At 61.7% G+C, this 18,550-nt stretch overlaps 1 protein-coding gene across 1 annotated transcript; it reads right to left on the reverse strand.

Moving 5' to 3' along the window:
* Positions 1 to 614: 614 nt before the first annotated feature.
* On the reverse strand, positions 615 to 17,981 carry CS (citrate synthase). Its single transcript, XM_075901887.2, has 11 exons — positions 17,796 to 17,981; positions 7,309 to 7,359; positions 6,902 to 7,009; positions 6,163 to 6,228; positions 4,981 to 5,112; positions 4,698 to 4,886; positions 3,642 to 3,841; positions 2,497 to 2,626; positions 2,312 to 2,413; positions 2,027 to 2,236; positions 615 to 1,751 (listed from the first exon to the last, which is right to left on the reverse strand). The coding sequence occupies exons 1-11, from the start codon at positions 17,847 to 17,849 to the stop codon at positions 1,581 to 1,583; spliced, it is 1,413 nt and encodes a 470-aa protein (XP_075758002.1). The 5' UTR covers positions 17,850 to 17,981; the 3' UTR covers positions 615 to 1,580.
* Positions 17,982 to 18,550: the final 569 nt, after the last annotated feature.

The following is an 18,550-nucleotide window of genomic DNA, read 5'->3' on the forward strand; positions in this document are numbered from 1 at the left end:
GGGCTCCTCCGGGGCCCTTCCTTGCCCTAGCAGAGCAGCAGGATCAGCTCTCCTTGTACCGCCCACCCCCCAGGCCCTGGTCCTGAGCCGGAGGGAAGCACCATACCCTGGGAGGCCATGCCCATTCTCTCCCCCAGCACTTGGCCCCCCTTGGACATTTCCCCCCAACCCCCATTACCCTGCAGGGGGCAGAACTCTCGGCTCAGGCAAGGGGTGGGTGTGGCCCTGCTGGTCCAGAGGGAGCTGCTAGCGCACAGCTGGGCCAGGACTGGGCCTGAGCACAGGACCTCAGGGAAATCACTGCTTCAGCCCAAAGTCACAACTGGCCACAAGGGCAGCTCCAGCCCCCTGCCCTCAGGCACCGGCCTGCTGGGGAGGATGCAGCTGCCGCCTCTTTGAGCTGTTAACCAAGGGGCAGGGTACAAGGCCAGGCCCAGCTGGAAGGGCCTTGCACACAGCCCCTGCCTGATTCAAACAGCCCCCTCCCCTTCCAGCCAGGGCCCGGACCGGAGTGGCCATGAGGGAAGAGGCCCTCGGCCAGAGCGCACAGCCAGGCTCACCCCCCTTGGCCAGGCCAGTGTCCCCCCTGCTGGCCCCACACACGGGAGAAGCGGTTTTGTTAATAAAAACATTTATTTTGCATTTTGTACAGAGCCCCCCCGGCTGCGAGGGGACGCGGGCGGAGCCGGCCCAGCATGCCGGGGTGGGGCTGGGACAGGGGAGTTCACACAAACACACAGAGAAAGAACCGGGCGGGGGAGGAGTGTGTCGCGCCCCTCCCAACGAGAGGCAGGAGGCAAGTTCACTTCTGCACTGGGGCTGCTCCAAGGTGCTAGCAGCCCTGCACCGCGGCCACTGACCCGCTCCGGACACGAGCCCTCGCGAGCTGGGCTTCACCCCGGCCCCAGGGCAAACCCCCGGCCCAGACCCCCACTGCTGGAGCAAGGAGACGAGGCTGGGCCAGTCCTCTGCTGAGGCAGGCGAAGACCCCGGGGGGGGGGGTGAGAAGGGGCTGTCCCCCAGCTGTACCTCAAGGCTCCCCCCTGCCCCTTCCGCTGGAGGAGGAAAAGGCCAGAGATACCCCAGTCCGGGGCCCCACAAGAGGGGACTGCCCTACACTTCAAGGCAGCAAGGCAAAGGAAGTGATTCAAGCGTTCGCACGCCAACGCCCCCCCTCCCCACAGCCCGGCCTACAGGCTGGGATGGGGCCTGCGCCAGGGCCATAGCAACAGGCAGAACGGTACAACATGATTCTGAAGGGACCCTCCTCGGCCAGCCCCGGGGACAGAGCGGGCTGGCCCAGAAAGCCATGCAGGTCTCCAGCCCATGCAGAAGGGTGCTGCTTCCCGGGGAGTTTGAACAGAGGTGCCACTAAAATAAATGGGGGGCGGGGGGGCTGGATGGGGGCTGATTGTTTAGTCTTCGTTTACTCCATAAATAACCTGAAACTTAAGGTCAGTGCCTCGGAGAAAGGTTTAATTCTAGCGTCTGGCCGAGGCCCGTGGGAGGGAAAAGATGTCCTGTCCCTTTAAATGGTGCCTGGGCAGCTGGCACAGGTGGGCTCCCCCCCGGCCCTGGCTTTAGCCCGATTTGAAGCCCACGAGCCCCATGAGGCCGTCGGTGCTCATGGACTTGGGTCTCTCCAGGGGGAAGCCGAGCGCGCGGCTCCAGATGAGCTGGGCCAGGACGCCCAGGGCCCGGGAGACGCCGAACAGCACCGTGTAGTAGTTCATCTCCTTCATGCCGTAGTACTGCAGAGGGGAGAGCAGGGGGTTAGCCCAGCCTCTCCTCTCGGGGCGGGGGGCTCGGTCCCTGGAGGCAGGCAAGGGGGATGGGGGGCGACCCCAGGGCTGCCTGTGAGCGCAACGGGGCAGAGCCAGCAGCCGCACTGTGGGGAATGTCTGGGGAGCAGCAGGAAGCTCAGCCCAGGCCCCACGCCAGGGAGCTCGGAGTCTCGCCCGCTGAGGGCGTGGGGGAGCAGCCGACTGGGCCCCAGGGGCCTGGGGAAGGAGGGGCGCGGCCTTACCTGGAGCAGCACCCCGCTGTGCGCGTCCACGTTGGGCCAGGGGTTCTTGGCCTTGCCCTGCTCCAGGAGGACGTTGGGGACGATCTTGTAGAGCTGGGCCACCAGCTTGAACATGGGGTCCTTGGGGAGGTGCTTGAGGGCGAACTCCCTCTGGCAGGTGTAGCGGGGGTCCGTCTTCCTCAGCACGGCATGGCCATAGCCAGGGACCACCTGCAGCAACGGGGGGCGGGGTCAGTGCCGGGGGAGAGAGGAGACCTGCTCTCACAGCAGGGCCGGGGGACTCACCCGGCCCGAGTTGAGCGTGTTCCAGATGAATTCCTGCAGTTTCTCATCCGACACGTCCTGCCCCAGCTCCTTCTGCAGGTTGGTCAGCCACACCAGCACCTCCTGTGAGAGGCAGAGCACAGGGGGGTGAGGCTGGACCGGGCCCCTCGTCCCCACCCCCAGCCCCGCCGGCAACAGGACCCTACCTGGTTGGCGAGGCCGTGGAGGGGCCCAGCCAGGCCGTTCATGGCGGCGGCGAAGGCGAGATAGGGGTCAGAGAGGGCGCTGCCCACCAGGTGGCTGGTGTGGGCACTGACGTTCCCGCCCTCGTGATCGCTGCAGAGAGGAGACAGTTAGCAGAGGGCAGCAGCTGGCGTACTGCCCAACTGGGGGGCTGCCAGCCCAGACAGCAGCTCCAACATCCCAACCAGCAGGGGGCAGCAATGGCCCGCATTCGGGGAGGGGGCGGGAAGCTGCCCTGGCCAGGCCCCATGTGCTCTGAGGGACAACTCCAGCCCCTTGCTGCCTGTGCCAAGCGGAACAAACATCAACAGGGATGGGACCCAACCGCCTGGCACAGCCCAGAAAGCAGCCGCTGCCTTGGTCTTCAGCACCCCGGCCAGCTTCCGATTCCACCCTGGCCACCGGAAGCCCGGCCTGCACTGACCTGTGGGCAGCAGCATCCCTGTGAGCTGGGCACTTGGGCGCCCGCTCGGGAGAGAATCCGATAAGCACATAAGAATGGCCAGACTGAGTGAGACCAAAGGCCCATCCAGCCCAGTATCCTGTCTGCCCACAGTGGCCAGCGCCAGGTGTCTCAGCGGGAGTGAACCGAACGGAATGATCAAGAGATCTCTCTCCTGCCATCCAGCTCCACCCTCTGACAAACAGAGGCTGGGGACACCATTCCTTACCCCTCCTGGCTAATAGCCAGTAATGGACCTAACCTCCATGAATTTATCTAGTTCTCTTAAACCCTGTTCTAGTACTAGCCTTCACAACCTCCTCAGGCAAGGAGTTCCACAGGTTGACACTGTGCTGTGTGAAGAAGGGCGCCCGGCTGAGCAGCAGAGCACCTGCAGCTAGGCTTTTTGTGTCTCTTGGTGGTGCACATGCCTTGGTACACAACATTATTCTGCACCGATGGAAAAAATTCAAGGAAACATTGCTGGGCGGCCCGGAGCCTGGCAGGCCTGAGCCCTGCTGACCGGGGCAGGGGCTCCCCTCTGCCCACTCAGAGATGTACCTGCTTCTCCCCAGGATGTCCCCATCCACGGCGCCAGCCGGGGGCTGGGCAGCACACAACTTACCACGGCGCACCCCCGCCCCGCTCCCCACACGTGGGGCTCACCTGTGGATGGTGAGGTAGAGTCGCATGAGCTCAATGAACTGGGGGTCGCTGTAGCCCAGCATGTTGGTGAAGTTGTGGGACCAGTCCAGGCCGGGGTCGATGGCGCCGATGCTGCTGCCCTCGCGGTACAGGTTGCGGTAGATCTTGGCAGCGATGCACGGCAGCTTGGCGATGAGGTCCATCGAGTCCTCGTAGATGAACTGGGGAGCGAGGAGAAGGCAGGTTGCTCGAGAAGGGCAGCAAGGGCCCGGCTCGGCCCCCGCTTCCCGCTGCGATCCAGGCCTCCCCAGCAGCGCCGAGTCCTCGGCCTTTGCTGCTGGATGCCTGCCACGTCCCGCCCCAGAGCTGGCTGCGGTTCAGTGGTGCCACAGCCTGTCCCTACAGCCGGGGAAGGGGCAGAGGAGTTTCAATTGCTCCTTTGGGAGTCGGGGCACATACCGGTGCTGTGAGCAGGGACCAGAGAGCCGTGTCCCCGACTGCGCCATCCTGGCCAAGCAAATCACTTTGCCCATCCATAGGCGGGGAGGAGGTGCCAACCGTGCAGGGGAAATAGGGTAGCTCGCGCTGACGCAGCAGGCAGGGAAAGCAGCGGGAAGGGCCAAGGGAATACCAGACCGTGCGTAGGGGTGGGCTCCAGCACTTACAGGCCCAGAGGCCACAGACAGTTGAGATGGACTGAGAACTCGGGTGCCAGGGGCAGGGCTAAGGACAGGGCTGCTCTGGCTGGCTCTCCCCAGCCCCTGGCCAGGCCTGGAGTGGGGAAGGCTGTTCCAGGAGAACACCAGCTCAGCTGCCTTGAAACGGAGGGGCGCAGCCAGCCCTGGGGAAGCGTCGCTCCAGCCTGCGCAGGACAGCGCTAGCCTCACTGGGCACCCTGAGGCAGAGGGGAAGTGACCCGGGCAAGGCCCCAGAAGGAGTCGGTGGCAGAGCCAGCCTTTCCCCGTCCCACTCCCGCCCACACTGCAGCACGTCCCCCTGGGGCTTCCAGCCGCTGGCAACAGGAGTCCAGCCTTGCAGGTCGGACGCCGCCCCGGGAGCCACAGCCCAGCCCCCTACCTCCCAGTACTTGGCCCGGTTGATGCCCTCTGAGTAGGCCCGGGCGAAGCTGCTCTCGCTGTTGAGGGCAGTGATGGCCGCGCTCAGCTGGGACATGGGGTGCAGGTTGGTGGGGAAGTTGTCCAACATGGTCACCACGTGGGAGGGCAGGGCCGCCCGCTTGGCCCACTCTTGGGAGACCCAGCTCACCTGTGGGAGGAAGGACACCACACCGGGTTAGCTGGGGAGCCCCACGGAGGAGCTGGGACGCAGGCCACATGAGATCAGGGACCAACAGCCTCACCTGTTCCTGCGTGGGGATGTCCCCGGTGAGCAGCAGCCAGAACAGGCCCTCGGGCAGGGGCTCCTCCCCTCCAGCGGCTTTGGGCAGCAGCTTCTGGCACTCGGGGATGCTGTACCCGCGGAAGCGGATGCCCTGGAGAGAAGGGTGCAGCAGTCAGGACTTACTGGCGTCTCCCGCGCCGTCAGGGATGCGAACCAATCGGCAGCGTGCGGGTGGGCTCAGTCACATGGGCCGTGTTGACTCGTGCAAGGAGACAACCCAGCAGACGCCGAGAGAGCCCTGAAGACCACAAACCAGACAAGGACGCAAGGGGCCCGGCCAGGTTTATTATTAAGCCAAGTACAGGAACAGCTGTCAAACTCTACCAACCACTAAGCACACGTACCCCCTACCGAGGGACCAGCTCACTCCGTGGGAGTCCCAGCACCCCACGGGCCGAACAGACACAGCCCCTCCACGACCCCACTTTGCGCCTGTCAACAGCCAAGTTACACCTCACGCCTGACGTGGCCGGTTGCTGCTCCTGAGACCATCCACCACCTGGTGGTTTGATGAGAACGTCTCTATCCAGCACCCTGGCAGTTTAGAGCCTTTAGACCTCTAAAGGATCGTGGGGACCAAGGGGTTTTCCTAACCAGCGGGTGGTACCATCCTTTCGGAAGGTGCTTTCAACCTGTGACCAGTACCAAGGGCTGTTCTACACCTGGGCCTATTACCAGCTAGTGCTTTGCACTCTCGTGCCGGGGGCCTGCCTCTTGCTCACAGCTTAGCTTTATATGGGCTTAAAGCAATGGGCTTAAACTGCAGCAAGGGAGGTTTAGGTTGGACATTAGGAAAAAGTTCCCAACTGTCAGGGTGGTGAAACACTGGAATAAATTGCCCAGGGGGGTTGTGGAATCTCCCTCTCTGGAGATATTTCAGAGCAGGTTGGATAAATGTCTGTCAGGGATGGTCTAGACAGTATTGGGTCCTGCCACGAGGGCAGGGGACTGGACTCGACCTCTCGAGGTCCCTTCCAGTCCTAGTATTCTATGACTCTATATCAGCCAAGTTGTGTCCACTGTTAGCTGGGCCTCAAACCAGGCCTGGGATACACGGGCTTTTGTTGCAGGCCCTCATCTTACTACAAAGGGTAGAGAAGGGAATCAGCTTTGGGGACAGGAGGCGGAGGAGGGGCCTTACCTCATCAGGGTCCAGGACAGAGGTCTCGTATATTAGCCCTTTCATGCCTCTCATCCCGCCGTACACCTGGAAGGGGCAGAGCCAGGCAGTTACCTGGGTGCAGCAGAGCAAGGATCCCTCCCTGGCAGGGCTGGGGCCATGGCAGGCGTTTGCTTGCTGCAGCCTCTCAGCACCGGCACCCCCATCAGCCTGTGCCCCATGGCTGCCAGCCCCAACACATGGCCCACGGGAGGCCGGGGAAGGTGCAGTGAGAAGCTACCGGACAACTCCCCCAGGATCCCACTCAAGCTCAACAGCCTGGCTGGGTGTCCAGGACCTCAACCAAATGAGCCGAGGGAGGCATTGAGCCACAACCCCCCCTCTACACACCGGGCCCGGGCAACGCAACATCTCCAGCTGTGCTCGCCAGGAGAGCGCTCTCGGGCCCCCACTCCCAGGCACAAAGCGATGCCCAGGGCAAGTCGCCCACCCCAGTGCATCTGGGCCACTGCAAACCCAGAGCTCTGCCACGTCGCTCAGAAGCGGCGACCACTGGCCGCGTTGCCCAGGGTGGAGTGGATTAGACCCCCAGTGGGTCCAGGAAGAAGGGAGCCTGCTGATCCAGCCTGGGGGGAGGGACACTGGATGAGGCTGGCAGCCTGGCACAGGCATTTACAAGTAAAAGTCACTCCCTCGACGGCGAGAGAGGGAACAAGGAGCATCCACGCGAGCCGGAGCCCCACCCCCCCGCCACACTCACCATCTCCACGGTGATTTGCCCAATGACTGTGTTGCCATATTGCTGCCTGAAGCTCTTGATTCTCGACTGCTCTTTGGGGACCAGGTTGGAAAGGACGTCTTTCAGGTTCTGAGGGTGGGGGGAGAAGTGAGAGCCAGTGAGGGGCAGCACCGCACCGTGGCAGAGCCGAGCACGGCTAACCCCGGCCCTCCTCCACAGGGAGGGATCCGGGTTATGCCGCACAGAAATCCCGCCGAACAACGCCAGACGGCACGGGCTTCCCTGACCACGCCAGCCGTGGCCTCTGGACTGCGCCTCTGCAGTGCTTTCCCGCGGGGGCTAGGACACGAGCCACAGAACTGGATGGACTGGAGAAGCCAAGCCCCCTTCTCCCCAGACGCACCCCGAGGCGCGAGATCGCTACTCACCGTGGAAGCAGAGCTGGCCTGTCGGGCAGCAAAGAATATACACGGTGCATTCTGGAGAGAGAAGGAGAGAGGGGGCTCTTACACCTTCGCCTGGCAGAGACGCAGCGCGCAGGAACGAGGGAACAGGTCGGTGCCGCGCTAGGCCGGTCAATACCACATGGGGGACACCAGCAGGGCAAGAATCATACCGGGGGGTCCTCACAGGCCCCGCTCTGCTGGGATTTCCCTCTGCTGCAAGCAGGTGGGTCACACCGAGCAGGTTTGGCCAGGGCACTGATGGAGGGCGAGCCCCGCACAGGACTGAGCAGGACTCCCCAGCCTCCTCCCTGGTGCAGCCACACCCAGCCAGGCGAAAACGGGGCATTTTGTTTTGCTTTGTACTCATCATACACCTCCCGGTCTGCATGGAGAGCGTGTCAGTGAGTCAAGCCCATTCCCGTACCGGGCACGCCCCCACCACGCCCCCACCGGCGTGTCAAGAGCTGGCAGGGGAGGGAGCTGTATCATTTCTGCCTGTTACAGTCGCACTCCCGCAGGCCTTTCAGAGCAGCATGAGTCAGCCCTGGCTCGGGGGAGCGTCCCATGCAGGTTGGGCGTGTAAACAGCCGAGCATCAGAGATCAGGGCTGGCCACTGCTGGCATGGGGCCCCGGAGCAGCCCGCCAGTTAGCGGAACGACACCGTGGTTTCGGCAGGCACAAGCTCATGGAGAAAAATAAAGGTCTTTCAGCAGCTGCCCCCAAGCACTTGGGTAGAAGACGGAAACGCCGCCTTTAAACACACACAAAGCGGCCCATGACAGGAGGCTGGCTCCACTTAGGAGCTGGCTGATGTGTGACAGGTTTCAGGAGCGATTCTAGCACATGATGAGTCACTAGCCACTAGTAACACCCCAGCCCTTCTTACGCGGGAGCCAGAGAGTTTTGAGCCACTTCCCTAAACTCCTGCGGGCCCGGGAATTAGACTGAGCAGAACCCAGGCACCGTTAATGGGGGTCTCACACCGGACTGGGAGCTGGTCTGGTTCTTACCCACCAAGGGACCTGCCCAGCAACAGGCTCACGCCACACACCTGGAATACACAGCTGTGCAGAGCAGGCCCCGGGGCTATGCAGAAGCTACTGTCAGAGCATCCTGGGGAAGAAAGGGTCCAACAGGAGCGACTTTCAGTTTCGTACTCCCAGCTAGGGCTGCACGTTGGCGATGCCTCGTGGGCACGGAGGCCGTGCGCTGCCAGGACCCACAGACCCGCTAACAGAGTCAATCGCAGGAACCGTTCTGCTCAAGGGCCTCTGCCGCTACTGACAAACATTCCCTTCATGCTTGCGGCAGGAAGCGCCTAGCGGACAGGCCGCTGCCGGGATTCACCTTCATGTCGCAAATCCAGAACCTGCGCATGGCACCCACCGGAGCACGCGTGTCTGGAGTTGGCCAGGCAATCACAAAACCCTGGCACAAGCCCCGGTTATTTGCTCCGGGCCCAGCAGGCTAGTTTGGGATGCTGCTCAGGACTGCTTCTGTCCTGCCCGCCTTCAATGGCTCGGAACATCCTGCTCCCTTCCCGGCGCCAGGAACAGCTCTTTGTTTAGCTGCAGGGAGCAGTGGAAGGATCCCAGCTCTGCAAACACTCACACGCCTGGGGTGCTAAAGGGGTCAAAAGGGCTTTAGAAACAGACAGGGGGCAACAGCAGCAGTTGCTAAGTTCTGGCCTTCGTGGCAGACCGCTATGGGTGGCACACTCAGATGTAGCTATACAGCTCTCCCATGTCGGTGGGACAGCATCTCCCGTTGCCATAGCTACCGCCTCACGGACTGTCTCCGCATGCACCATTGGACTGGTGTTAGTGTAGACTTGCCCCGAGGAGCCGGGAGGGGGGCAGCAGCGGGTTCGCAGCTCACAGGAACTGCCGCACAAAGGTTAAAGAACAAGACCGAGAAAGCCGGAAGCCACACGGGAGGCGGAAGGTAAATGCCAAAGAGGTGGCGCTTCAGGTCTGTCGATTCCAAGGCCAGACCGTTCCCAGACTAGCGCTTCCAGAAGGTCCGGTCTCGTCGTCTGGACGCCGCTGCTCTGGGGAGGCGAGGCAGGTTCCCCACCGCAGGGAGCTAGGCCTTGCGGTTTGCAGCACAGGGAAGTGGAATTCTGCTAGACGGGGTGCTTCCCCTTGCAGCCAGCCCAGCAATGTGTGTCCGATGGTCCACCCTAGGGCGAAGCATGCCCCTTACTGAGCCGACCTCCCCGCTTTCTGCAGCGCCCACCCGTCCCGTGGGGGTCGGCCAGCCCAAGCAGTAACCTCCCCCGCCGCAGACTGAGCGCTGGAGTTAGATGCTTGATGTCAGAGACCCGTTCGGGCTTATGCTGACTGAAGAACAGAGGACCAAGATTTGTCCTCTCCAAGGCGGGGGGGGAGGGGGGGAGAAGAGCCTGCCTTGTGACCTTATCTGTGCCAGGGCCCAGGAGAACACCATGTGCTTTGGGACCCTTCCAGAGTGCTCCCACCCTGAAGCAGACACTGAGGCCATGTGGTGGGTCAAATCGCCACAGGCTCTAGGTTTTCGACACGCAGGTTCAGTCCCGCCGCATTTTAACAGGGTTGCCAGGGCCAGGGTTAGACTCGCCGGGGCCGAGGGCTCACAGCAAAGCGTAAGCCCCGCTGCCTGGGGCGATGGGGCACAGGCTCTGGGCTCCCCCACGTCAGGTTTTTCGGGGCAATGCTCTAGGCTCCTGTAGGCAAGGCAGGGAGAGGAACAGTCTCGGCTCGGCAGGGCTGTAAACGGAGAGGGCGCCCTGTCCAGGACAGGGTGGAAGCTGCAATTTTCATGCTGCGCCAGGTTCTTCTCCCCGCTGCAGACAGTTTAAGCCTGGCCTGCACGCTGGGTTTCCACGGGCCTAGGGCAGCCCAGCAGCTATCACTGGTTTCCGTCAGTGCCTCTCCACAAAGCAGGCGGCAGCCACACTGCGGGGAGACCAAGAAGCAAAGCTGCGGTGGCACGAAAGAGGCTTTTGGCGCCGCTGCCAGCCGAGGGAATCGCTTTAGGGTAACTCAGACCTAGAAGCCTACGAGAGAACAGCCAGGTGCAGCCAGCGCTGACCAGGAAGTCTGAGATCGCACGACTATTCTCTCCACGCCTGCTCCCAGCTGGGCAGAAGAACTCCGGTGGAACAGCCAAGCCTGGATCCCCCTTGGGTCCCAGAGCTCGCTGTAGGGAGGCAGCGAACGCCCCTCCCGACCCAAGGGCAGATTTCACCCACTGACAGGCGCACAAGGGAGCCGGTGGAGCCGATCCTCGTCAAGACTCAGCAGTGACCCAGGCTGCCTCTCGTGGCACAAAGACCGTCGCCAGCTCCTCTCCTGGACGACGTTCCGAGCTCACGTCCAACTTCCGACAGCAGCGGAGCGTTTGCTTTCCGCAGTCAGGGGGACGGGAGCAGAGGCAACGCAGCAGAGTGGGGACCAGAGGCAGGAGTGAGACTCCCAGCGGAGCCCCGTCCATTGGGCCTCACTCTCTTATGAAAACAGGTGCTCTGATTTAAACACAGCTCCATCCCCAGACCACTGAGACGCCACTGGAACCGAGGGTCACAAAGCCAGGAGACTGGATGCATCTGCAGGCTCCGCTAGAGGCCCCTTTGTGGCATCGGGGCCTCTTGGATTTACATCTCATGGAGTAAGAGCAGCAAGACCAACAGCCACTGTCCTGCCCTCCTAATGGGCGCGTGGTTCCACCGACCGACAGTCCCAGGGAACACCAGATACAGCTCCCCGCTCAGCCCGGTTGCCTTGCTAAAAAGCCAAGCAGACAGGAACCTGGCTCCCTAGGAACACAGGCAGGGGCGCGTTCAGCCCTGGGAGAGGGCTGCCATCTGACCCCGTCAACACGGGAGGGGCCAGAGGGCCCGGTGGTAACTCGCAGGGATCGCACGCAAACAACTGGCGAGGGGGAAGGGGAGGGCAGCTGCCATCTCGCCTCCCTCCAGCGGTGCTCAGCATTTCCCAGCCTGTGCCCATCCCCCTGGTAGCCCCATTAGCGATCCCCCCCCCCAGGCATGGCGCAAAGACACACCACACGTCAGTGCGGTGCCCAGCAGCGTGAGGGAAGCGATTCCTCCAGGCCGTCTCCTCCAGCAAGAGGAAGGGACAGCCCCCTCCCCCCCAACACACCCTCAAAGTGGCACAACTAGTTTTAAACACGACCCTGCAGCTAGCTCCATCCTGGAGCTGTCAAACGGGGTGGGGCGGGATTATCCGCCCACTCACAGCCAGGAAGGGACTGGCTCGAAGGCACATGGCCAGCCAGGGCAGACCCAGCAGGCTCTGTTGTAGAAGGCAGTTTCCTCCAACAGCTCAGCGCTAGGGCACGCCCGGAGCCACGTGTCCCCGCTACAGCGTGAGACTCAGCCATGCTGCAGCACAAGGGACAGACCCGTCTCCCCGCACCGGCCAGGGGGTTGCGTGGCACACACCGGGTCCCCGCGGGACGGGCCTGCCAGAGCTATGGCAACTAGTCACTTCATTCGGTCCTGCTGGCGGGGAAGGATTCGGCAGCGCCAGAGCGCAAAGTCCGTGCGCCGCCTGCTCGGCTCACAGGGACAGCCCCGCTGGCGCGAAGGGAAGAACAAACCCCAGGTAAAGCTCAGCATGGCACTCCGCCCGCTCAGCCAACCCGAGCAGCTGCCAGCACCCAGCTCTGCACCGTTTCCCTAGTCCTCTTCCCCACCAGGCGAGCTGGCGGAAGGAAGTGGAGAGCGTCACGGATGTTTCAGCGCAGGGCAGCCGCCGTCAGCCGCATAGGAACATGTGCTGGGGCAGCGCCCCTACACACGCAGCCAGCAGCCCCCTCCTCCTCCGCACGACTGCTTCACCAGAAAGATTTAGTGCCCAAACAAAACTCCTGCCAACAATGGCTGGCTGTCAGGAGTGGAGCTGCTCTAAGCGGCTCCCCCTGGAGCAGGATTCGCCCTGGGTCTGGCTGCAGGGATCAGGGTGGTCAGAGGGGAGGGGGACATTACAAACCCAGAGTTACACCAGTGCTTCTGGCGGGGTTAGTCCTGGTACACAAGCACCTGGCACCAGGACACGGTGCTTTGGGCTGCCAGCGCGGGGCGGTCCCACAAGGCCGCTGCGACCTGCTGGCTCGCTGACAGCCTCTGCGTAAAGCAAGTTGAGTCACACAAGTTACAGGGCTCAATGCAGGGGGTGGAGGAGACGCAAGATGCTCCTTCCTGACCATAACCATCTCCAGGAAGGTGTCCACAGAACGACCATGGGTTTTAAAAGACCATGGACTGCCCTCCTTCGGAGGCTGCCTCCACTGAGACGCCAGGACTGAACAGACCAGCACTCCCCTCTCTCCTCCCCAAGACGGCCCAGGGGGAGGACTCCCCAGAAGCAGGGAGCAGCGGCAGGGCTGCGCAGTCCTGACACTGCAATCCACCAGCGCAGCAGGGCAACTAGAGGACAGCGCGGCCGCCGTCACCTCCCGAGGAGTTAAGCTGGGAAATCCAGGGCAGTGTTAAAGCGAGCGCATCTGCAGCAATTTCTGCTCAGCCACCCTGCAGGCGGAAGGTTCCCAAAGGGGAGAGGAGCCGGAGGGGAACCCAGTTTCCAACCCTCCTACAGGAAGGGATTTATTAGCTAGCGCGGAACGGGTCAAGAGCACTGCGACTTTGCACAGCGCTAGCACGAGCCCAGCCTAAGGCTGGGACACAGAGGCTGTGTCCAGACTCCATGCCTCCGTCGACGGAGGCATGTAGATTAGCGAGATCGGAAGAGGGAAATGAAGCCGCGATTAAAATAATCGCGGCTTCATTTAAATTTAAATGGCTGCCCCGATCTGCCGATCAGCTGTTTGTCGGCAGATCGGGAGAGTCTGGACGCGATGCCCCGACAAAGAAGCCTTTCTTCATCGACACAGGTAAGCCTCGTGAAACCAGGTTTACCTGTGTCGATGAAGAAAGGCTTCTTTGTCGGGGCATCGCGTCCAGGCTCTCCCGATCTGCCGACAAACAGCTGATCGGCAGATCGGGGCAGCCATTTAAATTTAAATGAAGCCGCGATTATTTTAATCGCGGCTTCATTTCCCTCTTCCGATCTCGCTAATCTACATGCCTCCGTCGACGGAGGCATGGAGTCTAGACACACCCAGAGAGAGGAAGGAGAAAGACAAGAGGTTAAAGTAGCAGGAGACTGAGTCACAAGCACAGGCCCGGCTGCACTTGACTCAGCGCCTACTCAGCGCATGCAGATCCCTGCCCCAAGGAGCTTCCAGTCTGGAGAGATGACATGTGGAGAGGCACAGCTCCCTCTGGGTCACCCAGCAGGTCTGCGGCAGCGCTGGGAACAGAGTTCGGGTTCCCAGACTCCCGGTGTGGTGCCCTACCTGCTGGCCCAGGAAGCAGGGGAGTAGAAGACAGTGGGAGGAAAGAAGGGGGGGGAGGAAGAAAGGAAGCGTGTGAAGGGAGAACACTTGCTGCCTACAGAAGGGTCCCTCCAGGCTGATCAAGCCAGGAGGAAACACTCTGGGCTGTTATGGTTACAGCTGAGGCTTGGTTTCTGGTTCCAGTTACCGGACAGTGAGCGTAGCACATCGGGGAAGAGGCATTAGAAGTGTACCTGAACTCAGCCCCTTCTCTTGTGAACGCTCGCTGCTCCCTTGTACAGATTAGAACAGGTCCCCCTATCCCATGTGTTACCTGGGCCCATTCCCCCAGGAAACGGGCAGTGGCATGAAGGAGATCTGCTGGGCCCACCTTGAACAGAGCCTTGCCACACGCTGCTGGCGTACAGGCCTGCTCGGGCAGGGCAAGCCACAGAGTTTAGATCGAGGGGACTAGGGGGCAGAACTCCTGGGCTCCAATCCCCAGCCAATCCCGAGGCAGGGGACAGCGACAATTCTCAGCCTCCACCCCAACAGCTGCTCAGCCCTCTGCCAGGCCACCTCCTCCCTCATGCCAGGCCACCTCCTGCCGCATGCCAGGCACATGTCTGCCACCAAAGCCAAGGAGCTTCAGGTCTGAATCGCTTTGCAGAGCCCTGCTGGGGATCTGAGACCTATGATCATGTGGCCTCAGACCCACGGCGTAACCCTAGTCCAGACCCCAAGAAGGATCATCGCACTGCGGTGCTATCGGCCGGGGCGTCGTTTTAGCTCAGTTTCCTCGCAGGGGGGTCTAAAGCGTCAGAGGCTGCCCCGATTCAGGTCTGAGTGGTGACTCTGAATTGCTTGCTGGAAACACTGGTCTCCTCCTACAGAGCCTGACCTTTAGCCCCACACTCCCAGTGCAATGCAAGATCACAAGGTTCAAGCTGCCAGGCGGTGTCATTTTAACCTCTTCCTGGCGGCTGCTGATGTAACCCTCTCCAAGGCGGAGGGCTTTCAGGCAATTCCAGGGGGAGGGCTGAGGTGGTGGCCCCATCAGGCAGCACCAGATTAAGGTCAAAAGGCCCACAGAGGAGTTTTCCCGTGAACGGTTCAGTGGCGAGAGGGTTCAGTAGGGTTCACATCCCCCCTCGTAGGCCAGCTGGCAAGGTTCTCAGCTTTCTGAGCTAGAGTTCGACTCCTGCCTCGTCTTCTCACTCAGCCTCTCCTACACTCCCCTCATGGTCTTCCACGTGCCCTGGACACTTGGCTCCCACAAGAGGCCCAGCCACACCAATGCATGCTGGGAGCCCAGGAGCTCCCAGGCAGGAAGGCCAAGCCCAGCTCCCTGTCGTACAGCCCTGTGTGCAAAACGCTGCCATCGTCACATGGCTTTGCTTCCCTCCTCCCGTGACCTCGACAGACTGGCCTGGCACACCACTGGAGGACATTCCACAGGGAAGGCTGGGTCGATCTATTTGTAGTGCCGAGAGGCCCACTGACTCTTACAGCACAATCTAGACAGATAAGGGTGGGAAGGGGAAAAAAGCCAAGGCCCCGGAAGGTGAAGTGACGGACTCAAGGTCACACAGCAGGACAGTGGCAAAGCCAGGGCCCCTGGCCCTGCACCAGTGCCCTATTCACTGGGCCAGACTGCATCTCCCGGGTACAAAGACAAACCTGCCACAGGGGTTAATTTCCAGGAGTTACTTAGCTATCCAAGGACATGCCTACGTGGGGAAGGGTAAAGTCACCGAGCTGGGTGAGCAAAGCAGAGCCAGTTCAGACCCAGGAGGTAGTGGGCAGGTCGCTCCGGCCTGTGTTTGGTTGCACAACAACAGGTGAGGCTTTTCCAGCAGTTACTCAGCTCCTGTCACAGCTTTTTATCTCCCACACTCAGTTCAGCCTTTAAAAGCCACCAGCCCTAATCAAGCCATACAGGGGTTGTCCGCACAGAGCTAATCAGGGATCAGATCGTGGGTGAAAACAGGCAGAGCCTGGGCCCTCCCCTTCTCTGGTGCCTGACATGCAACAGGCAGCCCACAAATCTCATCTATGTGCTGCGATGCCTTGGCAGCCCACGGCAAATAATGTAGCTCAGGGCTCTATAATGCAGCCTCCTCCATCTTTGGAGAGGCAGCCCAAAACTATGGCTCCCAGCATGCAATGCAGCTAGGCCCCTTGGATCAAGATGGACCACTGCAGGGTTGGGTCTTCCCGGGTCATAGTTCCATATTAGAGACTGAGAACTCCAACCAAGGGGTGGCTAGAGAGTCTTCTGGCCTGCCACCTGCAGCATGGAAACCAAGAAATCCTAAATCCTAAACACGGCTGGTTTCAACCATTGCTTCCAGCATTTTTCCCAGTCACACCTCCACCCTGATCATGCTGGATAGTCTGCTGCCCTGCTCCCTATTCAAACATCACCTTAAGTCATCAACCCTAGAGGGCCAAGCCTGTATGTTAATGAAGATTAAGAGTTTCCCCTCCTTTTCCACCCAACTGAAGACAAAACCAAAGGAGACTGGATTAGGAGAATAAAGCTGAAGGGTTTACCCTGGTCACCATAAGCCTGACCCATCTGGCTTTTGTTTCAGGCAAAGACTGAAGAATGTGCTAATTTTAGCCTTCTAGGATTCCTGTCCTTCCCGCGGTTTCCTCTGCTCACTTGCCTGACTGTACAGAAAAAACTGAGTCTCATCCCCCTCACCGCAGCAACATCCCAGGTCAACAGCTCCCTGCTTGGTGTTTCTGATCCTCAGCAATTAAACACTGCAAAGGAGCCAAGTAGAACACCCTCGGAAAGGCTGAGAGCAAGTCAAAATAATCCAAAAATAAAAGTGCTACTCGATAAGCTGCTAAAATGGATTGTGATGGAACTCCACTGGCTCCAAGTCAACCTGGCTGAATGACCTGAAGGAGGTCATGCTGCTGCAAAGTTATCCAAAGATGGTCCACTAAAAGATATCTATCTACCCCCATCCCCTCTTTGTCGGAGGGGCATAGACCACCTTCCTCCAGCTACACAATTGCTAGCACTGATACAATTTCGCAGAGTTCAAGGAACCAGGGTGCATAACCAGGCCAAGACATCAGCTGAGTTTTCTTGCCTTTGTTTACCATTTGGCACCTCTTTCAAGTGCCCCACTAAAGCGGCTAAATTACAGTGCTAGAAACTCAACTTTGACAAGCAGGCGACTGGCTGGCTAGTTACCAACCTGCAGAACCCTGCTTTCCCTTAGGAGACGCTACACCCCACTGGGGCTGGTGGGACTGTCCAGAGCTCTGCCCAGAACTTTTCTCCTGAACCACTGCTCCTTGGCAAAGCGCAGCCTCACTCAAGGGTTTAAGAATAGGCTGTGGACACCTCGTTGCCATTTGGCCTTTGTGGCTAGCCCAAGCAGAGCGGGCATGGGCCAGCCAGCAAGGACTGCCAAGCTGCTCCTGTAGGCACAGGGTGGGGGCAAGGGGCCCAGTCCCACTGGAGGAAGCAGCAGGTGAGGCAGAAACTCAGGGTAAAGACCTGGCCACGGTGGGGGGGTGGGGGGAAGCAGCAGCCAGAGGCCTTAGGAGGCCCCTGGCCAGCTCCCAGGATGGGGGAAGCAGAGCAGCCACACCCAGAACACACAGCCACTGCCCCCCACCACCACTGGGAGAGGTGGGGACAGCAGCAGGTGGGGGGGGAGAGAGGGGGGACCCACAGAGGAGTTCTCTCCTGCAGGATTCAGTGGTAGGGAAAGGGAGGTAGAGGGGCCCTGCCCCACACACAACACAGGGGACCCACAGGTCTGGGGGTACTTCCCACCCCCACCCAAAGTACCCTGCCCCACCCGCACCGAGCACCCCCCTCCCTTTTCCAGGGTGCCCTGCCCCACCCCCACCCAGCACCCCCCTCCCTTTTCCAGGGTGCCCTGCCCCACCCCCACCCAGCACCCCCCTCCCTTTTCCAGGGTGCCCTGCCCCACCCCCCCCTGCCCCACCCCCCCCCCAGCACCCCCCCCGGGCCCCCCCCCGCACCCCCCCCCCCGGGGGCAGGAGAAAGGCCCAGCCCCAGGCCCCCCCGCACGTGACCCCAGCCCCGCGCGGCCCCTTTAAGAGGCGGCGGCCAGGCCCGGGCCCGGGCTCCCACCTTGGCGCCCAGCAGGCGCGCGGCCGCCCGGCTGCCGGCGGTCAGCAAGGTCATGGCGAGCGGAGGCGGGTCCGGGCGCGCGGGGGCCTGGGCCGGCGGCGGCGGCGCGGACCAAGGTTGACGGAGGCGGCCGAGGAGGGAGCGGCGCCTGGGGCTGGGGGGAGGGGTCCTCGCGAGCACGGCCGCGACAGCGAGGGGCGGAGCGCGCTAGCCAGCAGGGCCCGCCCGGCCAGGGGGGGGTCATTAACATAGCCACGCCCCCTGGCGGCCGCGCCTCGCCAGGCCATTGGCCGGGGCCGGGGGAGGGGCGGGGCCTAGGGCAGGGGGACGTTGAGAAGGCGGGAGGAAGCCTGAGCATAGGTGGCCAAATCAAATGCCTGAAAACTCCGCCTAACCCAATGGGGCCGCCCCTCCCCCACTTGGGCTGGGCGGGAAGGGCGACGGATAGTCAGCCTGCCCCAGTGGCTGGATCGTGAGGCGTCGCCTCAGAGCCCCCCCCCCCCGGCCGGCCAATGGCGCGACATCGCCTCAGAGCCCCCCCCGGCCGGCCAATGGCGCGACATCGCCTCAGAGCCCCCCCTGGCCGGCCAATGGCGCGACATTGCCTCAGAGCCCCCCCGGCCGGCCAATGGCGCGACATCGCCTCAGAGCCCCCCCTGGCCGGCCAATGGCGCGACGTCGCCTCACAGCCTCGCCCTGGCCCGGCGAATGGCGACGTCGCCTCACAGCCCCGCCCTGGCCCGGCGAATGGCGAC

Source organism: Pelodiscus sinensis, chromosome 31, assembly GCF_052426305.1.
Source record: "Pelodiscus sinensis isolate ZL-2025 chromosome 31, ASM5242630v1, whole genome shotgun sequence".
In the NCBI taxonomy this organism is placed as follows: Eukaryota; Metazoa; Chordata; order Testudines; family Trionychidae; genus Pelodiscus; species Pelodiscus sinensis.